This window comes from Atta cephalotes (assembly GCF_000143395.1).
Source record: "Atta cephalotes unplaced genomic scaffold scaffold00009, whole genome shotgun sequence".
Lineage (NCBI taxonomy): Eukaryota > Metazoa > Arthropoda > Insecta > Hymenoptera > Formicidae > Atta > Atta cephalotes.
In genome coordinates, this window is record NW_012130073.1 from 1,153,520 (window position 1) to 1,177,849 (window position 24,330).

At 32.8% G+C, this 24,330-nt stretch overlaps 2 protein-coding genes across 2 annotated transcripts in view; one reads left to right on the top strand and one right to left on the bottom strand.

Annotated features, from left to right (window-relative positions):
* Positions 1-1,008: 1,008 nt before the first annotated feature.
* Positions 1,009-6,736, top strand: LOC105627444 (gamma-glutamyl hydrolase B-like). The gene is given in 9 exon segments (XM_012208727.1): positions 1,009-1,139; positions 3,373-3,496; positions 4,643-4,693; positions 4,765-4,839; positions 4,929-5,083; positions 5,708-5,814; positions 5,944-6,172; positions 6,252-6,393; positions 6,395-6,736. Coding segments are annotated over 9 exon segments (984 nt in total). The 5' UTR covers positions 1,009-1,051; the 3' UTR covers positions 6,408-6,736.
* Positions 6,737-12,014: 5,278 nt separating this feature from the next.
* Positions 12,015-24,330, bottom strand: part of LOC105627445 (zinc finger protein 256-like) — a 13,501-nt gene continuing 1,185 nt past the window's right edge. The window contains exons 2-10 of the mRNA XM_012208728.1: positions 23,791-24,213; positions 22,657-23,189; positions 22,445-22,586; positions 22,039-22,371; positions 21,714-21,958; positions 20,827-21,092; positions 14,967-15,188; positions 12,767-13,152; positions 12,015-12,566 (exon numbers count right to left, since the gene is read on the bottom strand). Of these exons, the coding sequence (XP_012064118.1) occupies positions 12,090-12,566; positions 12,767-13,152; positions 14,967-15,188; positions 20,827-21,092; positions 21,714-21,958; positions 22,039-22,371; positions 22,445-22,586; positions 22,657-23,189; positions 23,791-24,213 (3,027 nt within the window). The 3' untranslated portion in view covers positions 12,015-12,089. The remainder of the gene's footprint in view (positions 12,567-12,766; positions 13,153-14,966; positions 15,189-20,826; positions 21,093-21,713; positions 21,959-22,038; positions 22,372-22,444; positions 22,587-22,656; positions 23,190-23,790; positions 24,214-24,330) is intronic.

A 24,330-nucleotide genomic window follows, 5' to 3' on the forward strand; every position in this document is an offset into this window, starting at 1 on the left:
AAATCATGTATTGTGGAATATATAGTTTCTGATAGGTTGAAATTCTTATTCTCTGTTCTTTGTTCCCTGTTTCTTTTATTGTGTGGAGTCCCTTACAAGTAACTTTTTTGATAACTTTCTGATGTCAGAAATGGTCTATGAATCACATATTAGTTTTCGAGAGAATTCTAAAAGAGAGCTCATACCAGCTTTTTCGCTGTTACTGTCAAAGTCGCCCGTACACTATCGCTGATGCATTCATTTTCGGTTTGGCAACTACGTGGCTACATCCATGACCCTGTCGATAAAATCATAGCACAGAGAACGTCAAAAGTGGATGTGATCCGAGAAGCTATTTTCCGACATCGCATTTTACTGCAAATTACTTTGTAAATCAAAAATTTTGCATTAATATACATATACATACATTATACGTAAAAATTCTTTTCAAAAATAAGAGCATAGGAAAGTAAAATTATTTTTATTTAATCGGAAAAAATTCATTCATTTCTTGACTAAACAATAGTTTTTAAAAACAATTTATCATTTTTTTTTTATCCATTACTAATTACGACCAAGTAGCACAGCAAAGCCCTAAAAAAGCGATTATATGCGCTTGAATGCGTTTAGAAATTATGCTTACATAACTCTAAGCTATAAGTTACATTACATATATTATGGCAAAAATGTACACTGTAGTACCTCGCGCAGCTCTTATAAATCTAAAATTCTAATTGGCTGTATAAATAGCGTTGATAACATTAGCGTTCATAAGCGTACATGAACATTATGTATATTATTACATAACGTTATTACATAATGCTACCTTGATAACGTTTCTCAGAGTACATTCTTGGCAAAATACTTACTGCGACGTATGTAATTGATTAATCGGAAGAAAGAATTTTACTAATTAATTAATAAAAAGTGTTTCGAAGCATTTGTCTATTTGATTTTTTTTGATAGCCTGTTATTCAACATATTTTTTGACTAATAGCGAGAGTGTATACGTTGTTTTTTTTCCACTGTGTTTCTAGAGAGAAAACTACAATTTTATTATATATAATTCATAATGAATTCTCTATGGGTATTTCTATTTACAATATTTGTTTTTACAGTCGTGAAAACTAAAGAAGAATTGAACAATCGGCCGATCATTGGTAAGTCTTCGAAAAATCTGTCTTAAACCTATGTAAATCGCTGCGTATTGCGTATCTTTACCCTACTAAGGTTAGGTACTTTACCCTACCCAACCTAGGTTGATGAACCAATAAAAGTATTGTTCGTTTTGTCTCTCGGGGTTGCTCCGAACCCAGCAGCGTACTTGAAATATAGATTCACACTACATACGACATCTGACATTCATTGTTACGATGAAGATCAAACGTCGTATGACGGATATTGTACATAATGTAAATCCTACAAGTATGCTAGGTTCATTCGGAGCGACCTCCCCCCTTCCTCCCCCCAGCAAACGAGAATGGATTGAAATGAATTGAAATGGATTCAGATTTTCAGAAATATTGATTCACGAATGTTAAAATGAATACTTTTCAATCCTGAATTTATTCATTTTTATTCATTTATAGGAATTGCATGGAGCATATTTCTATGTCTTTCAATCTAAAAATAATATTAATTTTTTCTGTACACAACACATATATTGCGAATACTGTTCAATTTAAAATTTTGACTAGGAAATGCAATTTTTCAATCCAATTGCATCCAATTGAATCTAATTGAATCCAATTAAATCCAATTTAAAATACGCATTCGGAAATGGATAAAAAAAAATTTCAATCCATTTTAATCCATTTTCTCGTTTACTGGGCCGAGCAGCTCCTGAGAGACAAAATGAAGAACGCTAAAATAACGTTTTTCTGTACTATTGTTAAGAGCAATCGTTAACTTCATTAAAAAATTAAAAAACAAAATTTCAATTTAAAAAAGGATTTTAAAGCTTGAAAATTTTACTTTCTAAAACTGATTATATTTTCTGAATTTATGTTTGATAATTGTTACATACACAGAAAACTATCAGCTGAAAAAAATGAAACATTTTCTTCTCACTTCGTAAGTCTGTCACGTGCCCCAAAAAAATTGAAAAAAAATTCTTTGATATCTTTGGTGAAAGTTTGAATAAGTTCTCTACAAAATCATTTTTTAATAACTACTTTTTAATAACTTCCTACGACTTTTTGTTCTTGAGTTACTCACGGATTAAGGAAAAAAAAGCATTCTAACTGCTCATAACTCCATCAAAAATCATTATATCGAAATAAAAAAAATATAGATTCTTAAAGCTGAAACTCTTTGCTCTATCGAAGGGTATAATAATCGCTAACTTTTTAAAAATATTGTATAATATATTGAAAAAGAAAAACTATCATTTTATAATAAAATGGAAAATAATCATTTCATTTGCCTCAACCTAAATCAACAAACTGCGATCACATTTTCATGCTGTATGAGCGTTTTTGATCTTTTTCACTACAGTAGAGTACAGTAGAGAGCGAAACATGAACTTAACATTTTGAAATAAATAAAGTAAAAACAATGAAATATTCATTAAAAATTCACTAAAAAATGTATATTAAAAAGACCCTCCATGCTCTGCTCTTATTATGTTTAAAAAAGTGTAAACTTATGTGAGAGCGTTCATGGATTTATAACTTTCCATGTGAAGGGCGGTTCCACATAGATTTCCAAGTTTGCAAAGCGAGATTTAATTTAAAAAAAATTGATTTTGATTTTACGAGGAGGAGGAGGGGAGGGAGCGGAAACCTTTCACACACACACACACACACACACACACACACACACACACACACACACACACACACACACACACACACACACACAATGATTGCAGAGAGTTTCGCCTTCCTTCCCTCTCCTTTTCTCACTCCTAACTTGCAGAGCAAATAAGCATGATTGATTCTTACCTGTGGATACAACCATCGCTTTGCCGACTTGAACTCGCTTAAGACGAGTTTCACCGAAATGGTTTGTTTCAATATTTGTTTATAATATAACAATGCAACAAACTTCACATAACATTAAAAATAATTCGATTGATAATTGATTTAAGCCAAATTAATCAAAGATCGCCCGATTGACGATTGATTCGAGGAGACTTAATCGAAAGTCGTTTAATTGACAATTGATGATATGAACAAATTCAATTAAAGATAATTTGATTGATTTAAGAAAATATTCTCTTTTGACTTCAAAAAATTAAAATTTTGTTTCATTTTTAGCTCTAAATCTTTCAGAATATATTTTTAAATATTTTGAGAACTCGAATTATTTACTTATCTTATAGATAATCGATTTTTTTGAAACAGTATTTTTCAAAGTAATTATCAATAATTGTGCATATGTTCCTTTAAGGTATTCTGACGCAAGAAATAAGTTATTACTTAAATGAAACGTATCCTAATCAGTATCACAGCTACATTGCTGCATCGTATGTGAAATTTGTGGAAGGTGCCGGCGCTCGAGCCGTACCCATTTGGTAATCACAGAAATTTTTGTTATTATATATTTCTCTTGGCTTTATACTCGTTGAACTTGAAAACGTATATACTATACATATGTATGGTTATATGCGATAACGGATTTGGTCCACACGAGTATGAATCTATGTCCGTGCGTGAATATTGAACTTGCAATCTTCCGCGATTCGTTATCAAGCCGTAATGCAGACCTCAATCGTGGTAGACTTCGAGCTACAACAATATTTACTCTTCTTGATAAATTAAAACTTCGATTTATATTTTTATATTTAATTGTAAAAATTGAACATTTTGCTTCACTATCTAGATTATTATCGAAAATATATCCGCGAAACGGCATACTACAATATTAGTAGATTTAGGTACTCTTGATAAAAAAAAATAAAATAAAATAAAGATTTTATATTGTTTGTTTAAATATTGCTTTGAAAAAATTCTGGGAGAAACAGCAAGTTACTATTCGCTTCAAGTAGGTAGTAAACTACCTACGATTCTAGTTTATGATTTACTATTTATTAATGAATAATAAATGCCTACGCAGAGAATTTTTTCTTAGAGTTTACTTTGAAAATATGATAGACGTGGGACAACATTGTATATTTCGAAGAATTTTAAATCTCTCTCATTAATAAAACTACAATAAAGGATAAAATAAGTTTAGATTTTACTAAAGTGCGTGATAAAAATCTTTAAAATTGTATTGTATTATCAACTATCATATTTTCAGAGTAAATTCTAAGAAAAAATTTTAAAAGAAAATTTTCTTCGTGTATAGTTATTATTCGCTCCAATAGTAAGTTATTTATGTTTCTAATAATAATGAACAGTAATGTTCCCTAATTGTCATTGATTGAATAGTTATATATTTCTCGATAATTCTCAATTATTCCTTTATATAAGGCTGTCAATAAGAGTTATAGAATTGAAGCCTAAATTAAGTTAGAGTTATGTTATAAATAAAAAAAGAAAGAAACAACGTTAAGTTATAAAAAATAACAGTAACTTCATTACAAATAATGAGATGATTATTTTTTCCATTCGTAGCTATAGAAAATGGTATTTATATAATATTTATATAATATTTATATAATATAATTTTTATATAATAATTATATAACAGATTAAAGTATAGTAACTTTGTATAGGATTGGTGGAAACACGTTGTACTACGAGAACATCTTGAGCAAAATCAATGGGTATATAATATTCTATTACTTTTAAAACACTATTAAGTACGTATAATGTCGCAATATTTTTTTCTATATAGGATTCTCTGGCCGGGAGGATCGACGTATTTCTCTCAAAAGAAAGGATATGCTGATGCAGGCGCCAAGATTTATAGGTAATTATAAAATAAAAGGACAAATGATAATGCATTGAAAGATTCCAATCATTCGGATATACGTATTTTTTTTGCTTGTTTGTCGATAGAATCGTAAAGAGAATCAATGAAGAAGGCCAGTACTTTCCAATATTCGGTATCTGCCTTGGCTTTGAACTCTTGACATATGTCGCCGCGAATCGTGTTGCGCACAGAAAGCCATGTTCCAGTAACAATCAGCCTCTTCCACTAGAATTCACACGTGGTAAATACTTTTTTCAATGATTTTCTATTTTTGTTGACAAGTCAAGTTTCTTGAAAATATGCGAGAACGCGTTACGAAAACGTCAGACGCAATTAATCGGCTGAGTAAATAAAATATTACCTATATTAAATTTTTTGCGTTTTGGCTCCAGAGCTCAAATTGGACAGGCCTAACATCTACATTATTGCTGAGGATGATCCGAAATGTCTGTTCTGAAAAAACTGTAATGTTTAATTAAAATAATTGATATAAGATAATTGCGCTTCAAGTATCACGCCATACTCTCATTGCCTATATTGTTTCATTTGTTCTTAAAATATTGAATAAAATCTATGTGTACACGCGCGCGTATGTAATGATGTGATAATAAATTATAAAACAATAATAATACAAAATGTAATTAATAATAGTTAATAATTTACTTGAGAAGATGTAAGAGAACATTCAGATTATCGTTTTTTACAAAAAAAAAGAAAAAAAAAACTAGAAGAAAACCAGAACTCGAGATAATATGTCAAAATCATATGTCCATATATATCCCAATTATTCTAATTATTTTCAGATTAACGGAAATTGCTTTTTTATCCCGAATCCGTTTCTTCAAGAAATATAAACTTTTTTCAGATTATAGAGAAAGCAAGTTGTTCAAAAATGCGCCACTGAATGTTTTGAGGATTTTGTCTGAACAGAACGTCACGGCGAATTATCATCACTTATGCGTTACGAAAAAGGTGTTTTCCTTAAAAATTATTAGTTGAGAGTGAAATTAAGAAAAACAATTATATATGACAAATTATAAATTATATAAGGATTAATGTAATAGTAAGTGTAAATATTATGTTTTTTTTTCTATTTTTTAGGCTTTACATAATGTCGATTTAACTGATGAATTTCACGTGTTGTCACTAAATCATGATGAAAATGGCTTGGAATTCATTTCCACATTGGAACATAAGCAGTTCCCATTTTACGGATTGCAATTCCATCCGGAAAAGAATCTTTACGAATGGGTGATCGGGAAGAGAATTCCTCACTCAATCAATGCTACTATAGTATCTCAATATTTCGCCAACTTTTTCGTTAACGAGGGTAAATAAAAATACTAACAATCAACATTGTCAATTTTTGTTTCGCATTAAAAAGAGTGAAATTGATTTTCTTCGTACAGCTCGTAAAAATTTTAACGAATTTGGGGAACAAGAGGAGCAACGAAATCTGATCTACAACTATCCTGTTACTTACACGGCGCTGAAGAAGTCATCTTTCCAGCAGTGTTACATGTTTAAGAAAAGCGATCGCAATAACTTTTTCTAGAAATTTGTAAGATGTAACATTAAACACGTCGCACGTTTTTTCCATGTGTGTACACAATATTTTTCTTATTTTCTTTATCACAATACTTTTTAAATTGAATACTTTACTAGAATATCAAGAAATTTTTTTCAATCGATCATCCAACTTTTTGGCGAGCAATTTTCATTCCGTCATGGAGTTTACAACTAGTCTTTCTACGTACACAATTTCCAAGTTTAGTAGTACGATTATATCTTAGTAACATTACTGCGTTTTTTTATTATTGTATAACTGAAGAAGGCCTAACATATAAAGGCCGAAATATTTTTAATTGATTATAAAATATAACAGTATTCATTATGTAATATATTCTTCATTTTCCTTAACAAAAAATTTGAAATCTAGATTCTTACATGTCCTTTAATATATTTATTGTTTATTAAATAAACTCGATGATTTTTTTATTTGCGTGGTTGTGTTAGATGAAAATAAAATTTAACGAAATATCAAGTGTCGTTAGTACGATAAGACAGCACTGGGGAACACAAAAACAAAAGAAAATTGGTACGCGCAATTTCCACATTTAACATAACACCAGTGTATATTGTGTCACAACTGGGATACATAATATTACAATGGTGCATAATAAAATTCTATACATATTTTCGTTCTATCTAAAGTAAATAATATTTTTTTAAATCTTTTTTTCCATCACCACGTTTTTCTCGCTCTGAGTCGAAGCGCGAGCTATTACTACGTTCGTGCATTGCAGACGCATATGTTGCACTGCGACTCTAAGTGCGATGTCGCGAAAAGACGGCAGAGAATAATGATGCCCAAAACACCGCCTAATAACGCTGACATCGTGTACGCATGAGCTCGCTTCGATCCAAAACGTCGAAACGCTTAGATCTTGACTGCTTGCCATTAATCTTCTTTTATTTTTATCTTTAAACAAGCACGAAACTAAACCTCTTAAAAGCATGAATCAACTCTTAGTTTTTATTCTTGTAACGTATGATAGTTATCATTATTAATAATCATAATAATTCATATAAACATTATTTCTATTTATTCCTTGTTACATGTTCTTAGCAATGCTGTGGGATGTATAGATCAAAGAAATTGCTTCTTCTTTCTCTATCTTTTCACTTTACACGTGTGTGTTTCGTCGGGAAGTATGTTTTCTGCCTTTGGAGGAAAAAATGAATCTGATTGTTTTTCCCCGGCGAGTCACCTGTGTATGTTACAGAGTATATATACATAATGTATATAAGCACGAAAGCAATATATATATTATACATATATATTTGTCCATCCCAAAGTGGATAAGTTCGCGATGATTCGCGTGTTCTCTTTTTTTTTTATCTATGCTTATTTATTATCGCCTTCACCTCTTTTACTTTTTTTTTCTCGAGAATATAACAAAGGTCTATGCATAAATGTAGGTAAATTCCGCACGGTATTTCATGTATAAGATGACCCTGCAATACACTGAAATTTTTCACTGTTCTTGTTACTTTAAATAGTACATATGATATCTCTAACTGTATTTCTCAATGCTTATTTTATATATATTTATATATATATATATATATATATATTCATTATATATAATATGTATCTAGATTTCTACCGACTTGCGAACAACTTTCGCCGCACGCGGGTCACGCGTGACGCACACGCGTTAATAAATTTGTCATCCTCTTTATATAATGCCTATTTGATAGGTACTATTAATATTATACATAATTATATATTTAACGCAAACGCGACGGCGGGATGATCGGATGCGACTTTCTGTTCGTTCTTATATCGCTTTGCATGACCGAATCCGATTGAAATTTGTGAGATTCGGTACACACACGCATAATCGTTCACCACGCTGCCACACTTATTTATCTCTTTTTACTTTAATCTTAACGGTAAATACGAAATATATGGCCTTACAGGATGATTGCTACAGTGATAAGTGTTCCTCTCTCTCGAAAGATGGTACAAAAAGAATTATTTAAAAATAATTAAATTTAATAATGAAATTTAAAATGTGAACAAATTTACTCTGGGTAACGCGTGAAATTCGACTTATATGTATCAATTTTATCTTTTTATTTATCTGCAAGTTTACCGGGGAGATCCGGCATCAGTGGTATTCGTTTGTAATTGTTTGTATCTCCTTAAACAAAATGTGGCTAAGCCATTATATTGCACTCAATTGTAATAACTAAAACTAAAAATCATAGTGAAATAACGCTTAAGTAAAATTGGACACGTAAGCATTTATGCAGTAAAGAGCAAAAATCCTGGAACGGCTGAATATCTCGGAAAGTATTCATTTTTTAGAAAAATCGTCAAGATCAAAGTCGATTTTTTGTTAATGCAAACCTCAATTATGAACTTAATAACATTTGCCAAAATCAAGGCCTTTGAAAATTTTTTCTGTTATTAGAAACAACCTCCAAAGGCTTTGATTTGGACATATGACATCAAGAATGACAACATTCGAAAGGTTTTAACTATTAGTTGAACATATTAGATAATGCTAATGCCGGCAATACTGTAACTTTCAAGCCTTCTAACTCAAAAAAGTACTTAATGAAAAAATATTTTGTTTTTTCAAAACACAAAGATAAGCTATAAGAATATGTAATGAAAAATTGAAAAATGTATACTTTCCATATTTAGTCGTTATGGAGCTCTTGCCCCTCACTGCATATCGCATTTTCAAATCAAAATGCACTTTTTCAAAATAGAATACAATCTTTTTTGTTGCTTTATCCGAATATTATAATTTCACAATACTTTAATAATAATAAGATCTATACGCTTGCTATTTTCTTATACATCAATATATTTAGATAATAAACATCAGTTTAGAATTTCAGAATCGTACGAGTGAATATATAAATTTTTTTCTTGTGAGAAATAAATTTCAAAAACATTTTAGCATTGATTACTATAACCGCAAACAAGCAATCACAGCAGATGCCAGATGCATATATATCATTTAATAATATTTTATATAAGAATTGTATATCTGTGCAAATATAAAAATAAAATTTACAATTCGAAATACCACTCCGGATCGAATGAAAAGTCTAATGAAAGCAACGATACACTTTCATAGAAAAATTACACGGAAGTCAATTAATGCAACTAACAATGTACTTTTAAAGACTGATTAAAGACAGACAATTTATATAATTAACATTCACTCAGCTACGAAAATTTAAACAATTAATTTAGATAATATTAATTTTATAATCTACTATAATCCCCTGATGTTTCAGACATATTCTATGTTTGATTATCTATACGAATAACTATGAAATAGAAATGTAATTTTTCAGCATTATATTATTGCGTTAGAACAAAAATGCGCTCATATATAAATTGCGCAAACTCAATAATGTAAAAACAATCAATATTTATCTCTTCAAAAAAATTATCCAAAACTAGCAGTCTTTAATAGTAATTTGTTAGTATTAATGCAAAGTAAAGATATGACTATAATTATGGCTAAACTTCACTACATTCGCCTTTGCATGAATAACCGTTTACATGTTCCATATCAATATCGACTAAAATAAATTTACAAATAATGATTTACTAATTCGAATACATATTTTCATAGGAAAATACATATTCAAAGGTCATTATTCAAACTCGTAAATATATTTTGCCCGACACCACTATACCGAAAACCAGGGTTGGCAAAAAGACCACTTTTTTTTTGTTTCAATCTGGCCAGTGGTCAAAACTGATTTTAACCGATCAAAATGTATTTTTGCTTTTTCAGAACTTTTTATTGTTGCAAACTCATCAGAGATTGTACTCATGTACTTCGATAACTTCCATTGTTACCAGCTTTTTTTTTCTTTCTGCCTCTTTAAAAGCGCTGATATCTGATGTAGTAACTCTCACGATATGCATTATACAACTAATTCCCAAAATTGTTAACAATGTATTAAATTTTAAATATAAAAAGCAAAAATTTTAAAATAATATACATTACAGTTATTAACAAAGTTTTTAAGTTAACTCAGCTTAGAATTAAGATAAAGATAAAAGAATAAAAATTAGATCAAAATAAGTTAGAAAATTTTATTGTATATATTATATATTATATAATAAGTTTAAATAAAATTTTTATTGCATACAGCGCATCCATAAAGAATATAAAAATAAAAAATATTTTTTAATTATTAAAAATTCAATCTTACAATTGATTTTATTGATTACTTAATATCAGATTGTCCAGAATATTTTATTTCGTTTTAGTAATTTAGTATTGAAGTGCAATGTTCTAAAAGTGCAAATTTACTTCAACCACTAAAAAAGAATAATACCTAAAAAATAATATTTTTTTTCTATTCTATTCTTATATTCTTATATTATGTATGCGATAAGAATGTTTTGTTTAACTTATTACATATTTCGATATTTCAATCCAATGGCGCAATATCCCAAGTCGAGACCAGGCCTACCTCTCGTACATATGATGCGCATGCAGGTTGTACACAGAGCCATACGGGATCTACAATTTAATGATGATTCCGAACGACAGTTTTGATAGGTTTTCTTGGCAATAGATAGTAGTTTGTCAAACCATCGAAGAGGAGCTACTAGCACGTGAAAATTTCTTCTTGGGATCTGCTTGGGATCAACCCCGGGATCTCTGGGGCATAACAATCTCATGCGCTATGTATTACTCGTGCTCTATTTGATCTAATTTTTATTCTTTATCTCTGTCTTAATTCTAAGCCGAGTTAACTTAAAATAAAAACTGTGTTAATAACAGTAATAAATTAATAACAGTAGAATAAGTAGTAATAATAGTATAATAGTAATGCAAGTGGGGCTACAGCTGCTGCCTAACGTGACTTAGATCTCTAAAGTTCCATTATCAAATGCAGAATATTATTTTAAAATATTATTTTTAAATTTTTGATCAGATGTCCAACATTGATTCTGACCGAAGCGGTTAAAACCACTGGTTAAAACAACACTGTCCGATTCCTGCCAACCCTGTCAAAAACATTAATTGGCGAATGCATAGACACACTTCTCACATGAAGATAACATATAAACATAATCCGAGACATTATTGACATTATATAATTAGTGCCTCTTTTAAAATTATAAGATTATTAAAATATAACGAAGAATTATTACAAGTTCCTCATATAGTCACATAATTCTGATATATAATATTCCTCTTGCACAAATTTGAAACAAATAATTATATGTTCGTTACTACAATCGACTTATCAAGTACAAGCATGAACGAAGCAAAACCAAACTTTGGATAATAATCGCCGTTGTCACAAAGAACAGTCATCAATGTTCTAATGCGTATTTTATACGCATATCACGAGCAATCTACATCGTCCTGAACAAAGTTCACTGCGAATTTTATGAAACAAAGATAGTCGCAGTTTTTTTTTCCATTTTTTTTTGACATCACGAGCAGCACGAAAAGATCCCGTTGAGTCAAATGGTACATAATAAATCCATTATAATTCAAGTCCTTAAGAAAATGATGAATGGCGCACAATCTTCACATTTCTTCGATGCAATCATATATTAAGTATACACAGCATGTATCATCTTCAAATGCTTCCTTTTTTCTCGTTTCTTCTTATTTCTAGTTTTTTTTTCATTTGTTCTCTTTCTTCTCCCCCCTCCCCCCCTCTCTTTCATCTTATATGATCTAATATGATGTTAATACACCGGGTGGTGTCGGCACAACCACCGTGTGTTGCGGCACCACAGGCGGTGCCGGCGGTGCTAAAGGATGCCCGACTAGAACTGCCGCCGCTGCCGGTATCGGTAGTACACCGGATTGTGGTATAGCCGATGGTGTGCTAACTTGTGTCGGCGGGCCTTCAGCCGCGTGCTTGCGCAAATGTCGCAGCATATTGCCCTTCTCAACAAAGGTCTTCCCACAATCCGGACAACTATGCGGTCGCTCGTCTGAATGCGAACGCCGATGCGAGACCAAGTGTCCTTTGCACATGAAATCTTTAGGGCACAGGTCGCAGCGAAATGGTCTTTCGGCATTACTGCCCTTGTTGTGCGAGCGCATATGAAAGAGAAGATTGCCCTTCAGTGGGAAACTCTTGCCACATTCTGTGCATACGAATGGACGTTCACCAGTATGGCAACGCATATGATTCACGAGATGTTCCTGTAACAACAAATTAAGAAAAAGACATGACGAATGTTATCTATCTATGATTACAGAAATTTGATAGAAAGAGAGAAAGAGATGTGATTAAGACTACTTTATATCTATCAAAATATTATTATATAAAAAAATCAATATTTTGTTGTTAATAAACATTTCAAGACGGAATTTATTTTCTCTCTTTAAAAAAGCCAACGTACCTTTCTTGTGAATGGTTTGGAGCATACGTTGCAACAGTGTGAGGAATCTCCGGTATGTTGACGGAGATGGTTATTTAGATGTTCTTTCCTAGTGAACGTCCTTTGGCAAAACTCACACCTATGTGGAGATTCGCCAGTGTGGATGCGCACATGATTCGTTAAATGCTCCTTACGAGTAAATGACTTGGAGCAGAAGTGGCATCGGTGTGGCGATTCGCCTGTGTGTTGACGCACGTGATTGGTCAAATGTTCCTTCCGCGTGAAGGATTTGGTGCAATACTGGCACTTGTGCGGTGACTCACCCGTGTGCTGCCTGACGTGGTTCACCAGGTGATCCTTCCGCGTAAATGCTTTCGGACAGTATGAACAGCGGAAGGGCGTCTCCCCTGTACATATTTTACAAGCAAATTCGCAATGTTTGAGAAATATTCGTCACTCAGAACTCAGTGAAGTTATCCTGCACAAGGCGAGTTTTGTCTGACGCAACGCACAGAGAAGGCACATCAATATCAAATCGAACAAAAATTTTAATATAGTTAAAAAAAAATGAAAAAACAAATTTACGTCTTAAATACATAAAATGTATATTTTTTTATATCAAAGTTAATACATTCATTAATTACTAAAATTGGATAATGAAGATTATCTATGCAAAGAATCAGTCAAAAAGTTGTTTGTCTCATTCTCTTTTAATAAATTAGAAATAGTTTAATAAAATCCAAGAAACAAATTCCAGACTTTAATCTATCATCAACATAATTGTTTATCGCTTTAAGATTAGACAATCATTTAAGATTATTGTATCTATCATTACAACACAGGAAAAATTTTGTGTTATTTATATTCGTATTGTGCCGTGTTTTTACGTTACATCGAAGAAAAGTCAGCTTGTACAGTAATATACTATTAGTGTATTCTGGATATAATACTCTCTAATTTTGTATATCAAATACTGAAATACTATCACACTACTATGATTTTAAGCATGAAACTCTATCTCGCGATTTATTAAAAGCAAGTATGTGTCAATTTCTCTCTAGAATTTCACATCTATAATCTAATTGATGTTCTATATTAACTATATTTGAACTAAAACGAAGGTCGAGACTTGTGCCACTCACGACAATGAGAAAGTTACAAGCTATGGAATTATTTACAAGTCTCCGACGGTATGAGATTCGTTTGGCAACTTGGTCGGATATGCGAAATGAAAGCTGTGAACATTTATAAATGAGTACTGTTCAAGTTAATAGGAGACATAGTAATGAGAGCGGTGTATTAGGCAGAACTGTAGCAAATGTTCCTGGGGAATTCGGTAATGAAGTAGAGTTCTGTGATACTCGGTTAGGTGTAAACATGGTGTACAATGATGAGAGACGCGTGGCAACTGAGAATGAGTGAAACTTTATGGTGATCCCGTCTAAATAAAAAAATCAATTCTCATGCAAGTGTCCTCAGCTGAATGCGCCAACGTACACATACAGGGTGTCCCACTTCTAGTGGATCAATCGTTAACGATACTATCTTTTAAATAAAGACAACAGTTCTGATATTCAAATAAATATCGAGACTTTCGAGATACAAGCGAATAAGAATAAAGAGTATTTTCTGTAATGTAAATTTTAGAATCTGAACAAATAATTTCGCTTTATCTTTCGCTTATATCTTTTTTGATATACTAATTGATTTAATTTTAAGTGGTAATTGTCACCTAAACTTACATTTTTATTTCAGAGACGTGTAACGATCTCATTCAATATTTTATGTCAAAGAAAATCAGCTCGAAGAGCTCAAGACAAAGATCGCGCTATTAAAGCCAGTGAATCCAGTAGAACTAAAACAGCCTGTATGTAAAGCCAGATGTGTGAAACCGGAAGCGTGTGGAAAGATGCGTGTCTCGACTCGCGTTCGATCGAACCACCTAAATGCGCTGTTAGATATTGTATGAAGTGTGATTGACTACTCTCATAGAGTTCCTCTACAATATCGTTCTCTTATAACCTCTAAAGAAAAAAAAAGAAAAAAAAGGAAAAAGGGGAAAAAAGATAAAATAAATTCTGAATTCTGTTTTCTCTCTCAATGCCATATATGTAAATATGTATATAAATAGGTCACGAAACACAACTACTTTTAATATAGATACTCTTAACAATGATTATATCGGTTGCCCGTGAAGTGAACATCTGCCAACCGCTCTCACCTGTGTGTTGGCGGATGTGGTTAACAAGGTGTTCCTTTCTGGTGAACGATTTGGAGCAGAAGCCGCATCGATGTGGAGACTCACCCGTGTGCTGGCGAACGTGGTTCAGGAGATGTTCCTTTCGCGTGAACGTCTTCGAGCAGAAATCACAGCGGTGCGGCGTCTCGCCCGTATGCCACATTATGTGGTTCGTGAAGTGCTCCTTCCTCGTAAACGACTTACCTGCATATCGCAGCGTTGAACAGAAAAAAAGCATCGAAAACACGTGCGCTTCATTAGATTGCAATACTAGAGGGAAGCGTTTTATTTTATATATCATAGACACATTACAAATCGCATGATTGGGACGATTCCAAGACACGTGGTAGTTCGCAATTAATCTTTCATTGTACTAGTAATTAATCCTTGGAAGACATACCCTTGGAAGACTGTAACTGAGTCATTCTTGACTTATATTCTATCAGATCAAATTAAAAAAAGGTCGATCTGTTTATAAATAAAATAATATAAGATAGAAAAAGAAGCCATTTTCAAGTTTAAATTTTAACACTCTTGCAATGTAAAGGGGACATACAAAAATTAACGTACTCTCGAGTGATCTAGTCAAGGATTTAATCACACGTGAGCTGCAAGTGTTCAATCGCGATTGTTATGAGTAATTTTCGTCAAATCACGTTAAGCCAAATCCTTCGACAAAATTGTAAATTTTCATGTATGAAGGTTAGTCCAAAAATAAATTTCCTTATTTTAGGAAAAACAGAAAGACAAAGTTTGAAGAAAAGTTTAAGTTTTTTGAAGAAATTTTTTTCTAGTTCATTATACTCTAGTTGATTTAACTCATTATCTCCGTGTATATGTATGCAGTTTGTTTCATCTGAATAAGTAAAAGATAATATTATATTATTGATTTTAAACAAAAATAATGCTTATGACATGTGTATACTTGGTAATATTCGGTAGAGAAGACCGAAGTTTGTTGGCAGTTTTCACAATTTTAGATTTTTTAAACAATTAATTATTACGATTAAAATATAATACTAATAAAATAAAAATGATTAAGAGAATCTTTCTCTACATTTTCAGTAATGGTTCTATAAACTGCGTAATTTCTTTGCAATAAATTAAATACGAACATGCTGCATTGTATAATAGTAACCGATATAAAATAAATTAGTACATATCACGGTATAAGTTGTCTGTATAATAAACTTCGTACTAAATTAACAAAAACAGAATAGAAAAGTAATAAAAATAAATATCAGTAAATGTGTACTTCTAAAAGTAAAAGTTGTATTTTTCAAAGTTATTTCGTAATGATTAAATAGCAAAATGTTGTTGCAGAAACAAATATAAATATTATTTTATTTCTATCTTATTTTAATAAAGAGATATTAAATATAAAGTATATTTTAGCAGATTTAAATTGTAATATTTATACGTGCGGTACAGTAAGTTAATCTAACCTTTTCTTATATACGGGAGTCAACAGACTCCCCATCCCTGCACACGTCTGATTTTTGTCATTTTTATTTATAATAAATTAAGAATCTCTTGATTTTTTTTGTTTTCAAATCCACGAATTCGAAAGAGGCTGCGGACAATCAAAGGAATAGAGAACAGGAAACGAAAAACTGAAAGTTTCAACCTACCAGAAAATGTATATTCCACAGTATATGATAAGTTGAAATTTATATTATTTTGTGTTCTGTTTCTTTTTTTTTGATAGTGCGCAGCACTAAGCCCCCGAAGCCTCGCGAAACGCGCGCGTTCCGAAAAAATGAAAATTGGACAATGGTCTAATGCGCAGGTTTCCCTCATTTTAAAAAACAAACGTCGGATCAACGCGCGCTTCTATGTATACACGTGTCACGTGACATGTATAGATCGGCGCGCATGCTTACGATCCCGTTTGAACAAAAATACAAATTTCGAATTCGCGATACTTTGTGGTGAACACGCGGCAGAATCTTTACTCGATTCATTTGCAATTGCGTGAGGCATATCGTCAAGTGTGATCAATGCAAAACGTAATTGACTGCTTTGGCATACATCTGACAATTCGTTATATAATCTCGGAACATTGCATTTTGCAGCTAAACATCCGATTCGCTATGACATTCTTTACAACAAAATCGATAGACTTCGCCGTCTATGATGCTAAAAAAATAAAAAAAAAGTTGAATTTTCTTTTCCCAACACAATTCAACGATATGACATTTTGCGAACATTTAATATAATTTTGATTTTGGACGTAAGAAAATCGCATAGTGTGCAATCAAGCTCGATTTCCGACGCCGCACAAGAAAACTATTAGTGATTTTCCGAAGACGGAATTAATTCCGGTAAATCACTGATATCGTCGATAAAAATGGCACACGCAAAACGTATCGTATCGGAGAAGCAGCCCAGGTGGTCGAACATGCGAGCGAGCGAATTAAATGACGAGGAGAAGCAGCAGGAAAAATCTCGTACAAACCGCTTAAATTTACGAAATAGCAAGTCATGCCATCACAGTTCATGATCAGACGTTGAATGAGAAATAAAGGGTCTCTTATAAAGAACCGACCGGCGGGTTGGAGTCTCGCACGATTCCCGAGGACTGAGAAAGGAAGAAAGGGGTTTTCCCCTGTCAGCAGTCGAACGAGGGCAAGCGCACCGACCCGACGCGACGCGACGCGGCTCTCTAAAGTTAGAGGGGTGCCTCCTCGCCTCTGCGAAGGAATGCGCACGACTTGCGCTCCGTAGTCGACCGACCGAGGAAGGGGCGGTTTACACGATGCGCGATCAATTCTCGCGAATTTTATTTCACCGCCGCGGCAGCGAACTGCACACACACACACACACACACACACACACACACACACGCGCGCGCGCGCGCGCGTACATATATACACGTAGACGCGCACGGTGCGCATTCGACATACCTCCCGGTCCGCGTCACATTAATTTTATCCAACGCACGCTCAACTTGAGTGAGAGAAAGAGAGAGAGAGAGAGAGATACTTGTCAAATCTCATCGATCGCGTGACGTCTACCACTGATGCCGAATCATGGCAGTGTCGATTTCTCTATTCCTTTTTTCGATTTTGTTTCTCTTATAACTTGGAGATATCACTCATTCGATAAATGCATATTCGAGATAAGCTCAAAAATTTCAGAGATATACAACTTTCCTTGATGCTTACATCAAATGATCTGATAGATTGTGCATTTCTAAAATGAAATATTGTTTTATTAATTAATATTGATAGAGATGCATTCAAACATTGACAGTTTGAGATTGCAAAAAAATATATACAGTAATAAAAGAAATATTAGTACTTCGAAGCTTACAATGCGTTCTCTGAAAAAAATGTACACACTGTATCAGTTTTTCAACGTAAATTAAAAAGCGTAAATTAAAAATTCTTTTCATGTCTGTATGTGAAAACTATAGCAACTATTATTATATTAAAATTTATTATATTATAAAATTAATATACAGATTTATTCTTTTTCGAAGAATTCTGAACTAATTTTGAAATAGTGCAATAAGTTAGAGTAAAACAAATTATAGCTGTCTCACTCTAACTTATTGCATCTGTTCTTGATGGAATAAAAATGGACTTTATGACTTTAAAAGTTAGAATTACAGAATTATTTTCTTTTAATTCAAATTGCTTAAACCCCCTCCCCTCCTCCCCCTTAAAATCCTATGTTTTCTGACATAACATTAGCAAGATTGGAAAGTATCTAGTTATTTGTAACTGAGTTACACTGAAAAAAAAATTGTTGAATTTTAATAAATATTTGTTTCAATAATACTAAATATTTATTTACAGTAAATAAATATTTATTTAAAATAAATATGTTTACATTTAGTACATATTTAGTACTATTGAAACAAATATTTATTAAAATTTAATAATTTGTTTCTGTGTAAAGTTACTTTTTTTCAGTAACTTTAACTTACCTTCGTTTCTTTTTTTCTGCTGTAACTTTAACTTAACTTAATTACATTTCTTTTAATAACAAGTAATTTAACAGTTACTTTACACATTTTTAATTTACTTGTCAATTCAAAGTGATTGGTTAAAATCTGAATAATTGCGCAACTGTCGCTATTTATTATGTAGAAGACAAAGGCTGCATTCAAAACGAACCGTTTTAATTTAATTTTGAAATAATTTTTTTTGGTAATAAAAAATTTCTTATTTGCCACTTTAATAATTAAAATAAAAATATTGGGTTGTCCGGAAAGTTCGTGCCGCAAAAGATTTAAATTTAATAAATGAAATTAAAAATTTAAATCTTCTGCGTTTCAATTTTTCTTCAAAATCGGCACGAACTTTCCAGACAACTCAATAGATTATATTATGGAGTACAAATATATTTTGTTAGATAATATATTATTAAATAATACTTACCTTGTTAATGCTTCAATTTTAAATCTGTATTAATCATATCTTATTAAATTCATTTTTCGTAATAAAATACTTGGCAATAACATTCTATCGATAATCAATAGCTGCGTTCAGCAGAAAAAACAGCTTTACAACTATTGTAAAATTCTTGAATATGATTGATTTATACATTTGGATCCATAAGGAACCACAAGTAAGAATCAATTATATTGAAGAATTTTATAATAGTCGCAAATCTGTTTTCTCTGTTAAACGCAAACCATGATTATTGCTTTTCCGTGAAATAATTCACAATCAATTTGATAAATTGGTAATTTTACGTCATGAATGTTATAGACTTTCTACGACAAGCCATTATTTAAGCTCTAAGCTTTGAGTTTGAAGTCATAAGAAATTAACCATTCAGAATTTGAGGAGAATTGACTATGATTGGTCAATTTCTTATAGCTTAAGACTTAAAACTTAAATAACAGCTTATTATAGAAAGTTTATTACGTTCATGATGAAACGAAAAAACAAATATTAACATATTTAAATAATTAAGAGTAAATAAATAAATACAAGATGGCAAGCGCAAATATCTATGCAATAATACAATCAAACGTTATTAATAATGTTAAAAAATATTGGATTATCTAGTTTTAGATTTCATTTCAACCATAATATAAATGACTGTAAAGATAATATCTATATTTTGATTTAAAAAGGCACCAAATATAAGAATTGAGAAAAGTTGAATGATTTTGAATGATGAATTTTCAACATATCAACGATTTGAATATATATTATCGCATTTGCAATTGCTGAGTTGTATTATTATTCTTTCGGTTTATTTTTATTTAAATTTCCTAAAATATTTTCAATTAAAAAATAGATTATCTCGGGGGAAGTTTAGAGAAAGATGACAATCGTTAATTGAAAAAAGGACACACAAGTCTTATGGAAATTGGATTTCAATGGAATTGACTGAAAATTTGATATATTGTAGATCTTGTTATCCTGATGAAAAGTTTTCACAAGCACTCCCTATAATAAATCACCTATCACTAGACTTCTACGAGACTACTTTTCGAAATTAGCTAATATCATAATATTTTATTTTCAATAAGTACGGTGTGTTTCTACGTCATTATTTGCACTTTACATGAATGTTTTGCGATATTAACTAGTTTCGAAAAATAGCGCCTCGTAGAAGTCAAATGGTTTATTATAGGAGGTCATGTGAAGACTTTTTATCAGAACAAGACCTACAACATAAAATCAAATCTTCAGCCAATTCCATCGAAATCCAATTTCCATAAGGTACAGAGTCCTTTCTGGAATCGTCCCATCAAACATCATAATTTGCTTCATTACTCATATTTTATACACAGCATAATCTTCCTTTTTTATTTGGATTAATTTCCAAATTTCCATTTAAATTACGAATAAGAAAATATGAAAATTATATCACTTACCACATATTTCACAACGAAACGGTGTGTCGTTTGTGTGTGAGCGCATATGGTTAGCGAGATGCTCTTTGCGTGTATACTTCTTGCCGCAAGCTTGACAATGATGAGGAGTTTCTCCTGTATGCCACATAACATGGTTCATAAAATGTTCTTTGCGAGTAAAGCTCTTCTTGCAAATATCACATCGATGTGGAGTCTCACCAGTATGTTTGCGAACATGATTTACCATATGTTCTTTTCGAGTAAATGTCTTCGAACAGTATTGGCATCTGCAAGAATCATGTCACGATATTCTTTTCTGTTATCTCGAAAGTTATGTACTTAACCTTATTATCCATGGATGATTTTTAATACTATCAGCATATAATACCAGTTAAAAAAAGTTTTAATAATTTTTAGTTTAAGATTTTTAAAATGTAGCATGTAATTTTTAAAATATAGCATTTCTTTCTGAATAATTTGGGTGCGACAAGTGATGAGCAGGCAAATATTTCCATCAGAATTTGATGATTAAGAAATGTTATTAAAGATATTGGATACAAAAAAATGCTAAGCAACTGCTAGATTCTAATATATAAAATCGATTCAAAATAATCTAAAAAACAAAAATTAAACGTACATTTTCTTTTCTAATTTTAAAACTTCACTATATATTGGAAAAAAATATTTTTCTTCATCTCAAAAACCAAATCTAAGGGAAATATTTCAATGAAAGATTCAGGTTTAGCGTCAAAAATTATTCTAAAATCTTCATATACTTGCACAAAGCGCTTTACAAACTAATGTAATTATTAATTTTATTCTTGAGAAGTCATTGCATTTATATTTATTCAATAACCTTGATTATCATATTTGACATCTGAATAAATCATAAATGAATAAAGACTTACCTATACGGCGTCTCGCCAGTATGACATCTTGTGTGGTTATCCAAATGCTCTTTGCGCGCAAAACTCTTACCGCAGACCGTACAATTGTATGGTTTATCGGTAGCATGTCTCTTCATGTGACGTTCTAGTGAAGGCGCATTCGCAAAGACGTGAAAGCAAACAGTACAGGTAAACATAGATCCACCCAGATGACATTTGCCGTGACGTGTCAAATCATTCGCATTCGAGAACGCTTTACCGCATACCTGAAATTACCACACATTCAATACTGATCTGCATTTTGAATGAATTGCTAGACACACAAAAGATTCATCGCATTGTATACCTGACATGTGAATGGTTTCCTCTCAGTATGATATCTGCGATGTACAATGAGTTGATAACGAAATTGGAAGATTTTTCCGCATATCTCACAAGCATGGCTGCCTACAGACACGGGCGATGCGCTCGGACCCGGTGTCGCTTCGCCGTCGCTTGACTTTATGTCAAATTTGTTCAATTGGACCTGCTGCACGATTGGCGTGCCATTTTGTATCGTGGTAACTGTTTGCGTAGGCACAGTGCTACCTACTAAAGTCGTTCCAGCTGCAATTTCGCTCTGCAACTTTCCAAAAACTTCATGATACGCCAAGAGTTGATTAATATCTTCAACATTAACCTGCAAAGAGAACAATATTCTCAATATTTTTAGATACAAACATTATTAAAATGATTTCCACAATATCATGTACCTTGTACATATTTTGTACCATTTCGACGCCAAGAGTCTTAGCTAAATCTTGCTCGTTTCCTGCGCTAATTTTGACAACCGATCCATCTGCTGTCCTTACATCCATCATGTGTCCTCCAGGTTTCAAGTCAGGGACTTGAAATCTATAGAAATATCATTGTTATATTTATCCAGTATTAATAAGGATTAAAAATTAAACGTTTTTGCACGTACTGGGTCATATTCAATTGCCGCAATTCCTTCTCTTTTTCGGGTTTCTCGGAGTTGTTCTGGTTTCCCCCCTCGGTGGTGGAGTTACCGCTGATGTTGACTCCAATCTGCTGTTGCTGCTGTTGTTGCTGCTGCTGCTGCTGCTGCTGCTGCTGCTGCTGTTGCATCAAGCTCTGTTGAAGATCTTGGGGTGGTTGTAATTGCAGATCGCATTGAACTTGACAATGAACCTGATTGTCGCTGCAGCGCTCGGTGGTGCAACTACCGCCTTCGTCCTTGACTTTGTTGTCATCTCGTTGCGCGTTCTGGCCATGCGCCGTTGGCCCGTTGTTCTGAGCATTCTGATGATTCGGTATTTGATGATGAGACTGCTGCTGCTGCTGCTGTTGCTGCGGCGGTTGCTGCTGTTGCTGCTGGTGCAGCTGCTGTTGTGCTTGCGCCTGCATTTGTTGCATTTGTGCATGTGCAGCCAGATGACTAACACTCGCTGGTAGATGTGCGCCGTCTAAATTAAGGCCGGGAAGAGACACAGGAATCTGCCAAACATATACAAAAATATTTATGTAATATAATACTTAAAACATATATTTATAATTACATATATAACTATATGATACACTTGTGCAATAAGAATCAAGAATTTTAAATAAGTATAGTTTATTTAGAATTATATTTGTCTGAATCTTTTGATATATTAAAATATATAATCTTTCAAGCATTCTCCACTAGCTTTCTAAACGCAAATATGTATTAATAATTAATAAATAATTAATAAATTTAATTTACACGCATATAACTATGGGCAATAAATTAATATTAAGAAGCTTCCGTACGCGCGCAAACTGATAAACTGTACAAAATGGAATATATATAATAAAATTTCTTGTAAAATAACAAGAGACGAAAATTTAAGGGAAACAAGTGCTAATATTCGAATACTTTTCAACCGTTATAATTGTCGCCTACAGTGCGTCGTCTATTCACACGCATCTACAAAAAAAAAAAAAAAAAACCGGTAGCGTGTTACCGCAATTCCTGCAAAAGCATAAATCTAACTACTCCAGATCGGAGTAATCTGTAAGCCGCATTCAGATTGTTGTCGTAACACAAAACACGTGCCGCTACACATTAACAAACCTGTGGATTCGACTGCAGAGAACTGTGGTGGCTGCTGCTGCTGCTAACTGAAGGCTGATGATGATGCGCGGCTGTTGACTGTTGTTGATGGTGCGAGCTGGAAGTCAACGCCATTTCCTGGTTCAGTGAAGAGGCTGGCTCTTTGGAGGATGATGTCTCCCCACCGCCACCACTCCTATGCGAGGAGTTGTGGTGGGAATGGTGATAGACCGAAACTTGAGGTAGCGGTCCGGGAGAAAACAGATTGGTGAGGACCCAATACTTAGCTACCGAGGAGGCTACCGAGGAGGCTAACGCTACGGCAGTACCTACACGCAGGTCCGCGGATGAATGGGGAGTACTCCCTACATTGCCAAGACTCGCGGTCGCAGTAGCCAAACCACCTGGGTATGAAGGACGACCACTTTGACCCGCGTTTACATCCTACCGATATACATTCAAACATTTGTACAACATTGATAGAGCATGCAGCGGCATGCACCAGGCTGAAATCCAATCGACAAATGCGTCACTTTTGACACCTGTCTCTCTCTCTCTCTC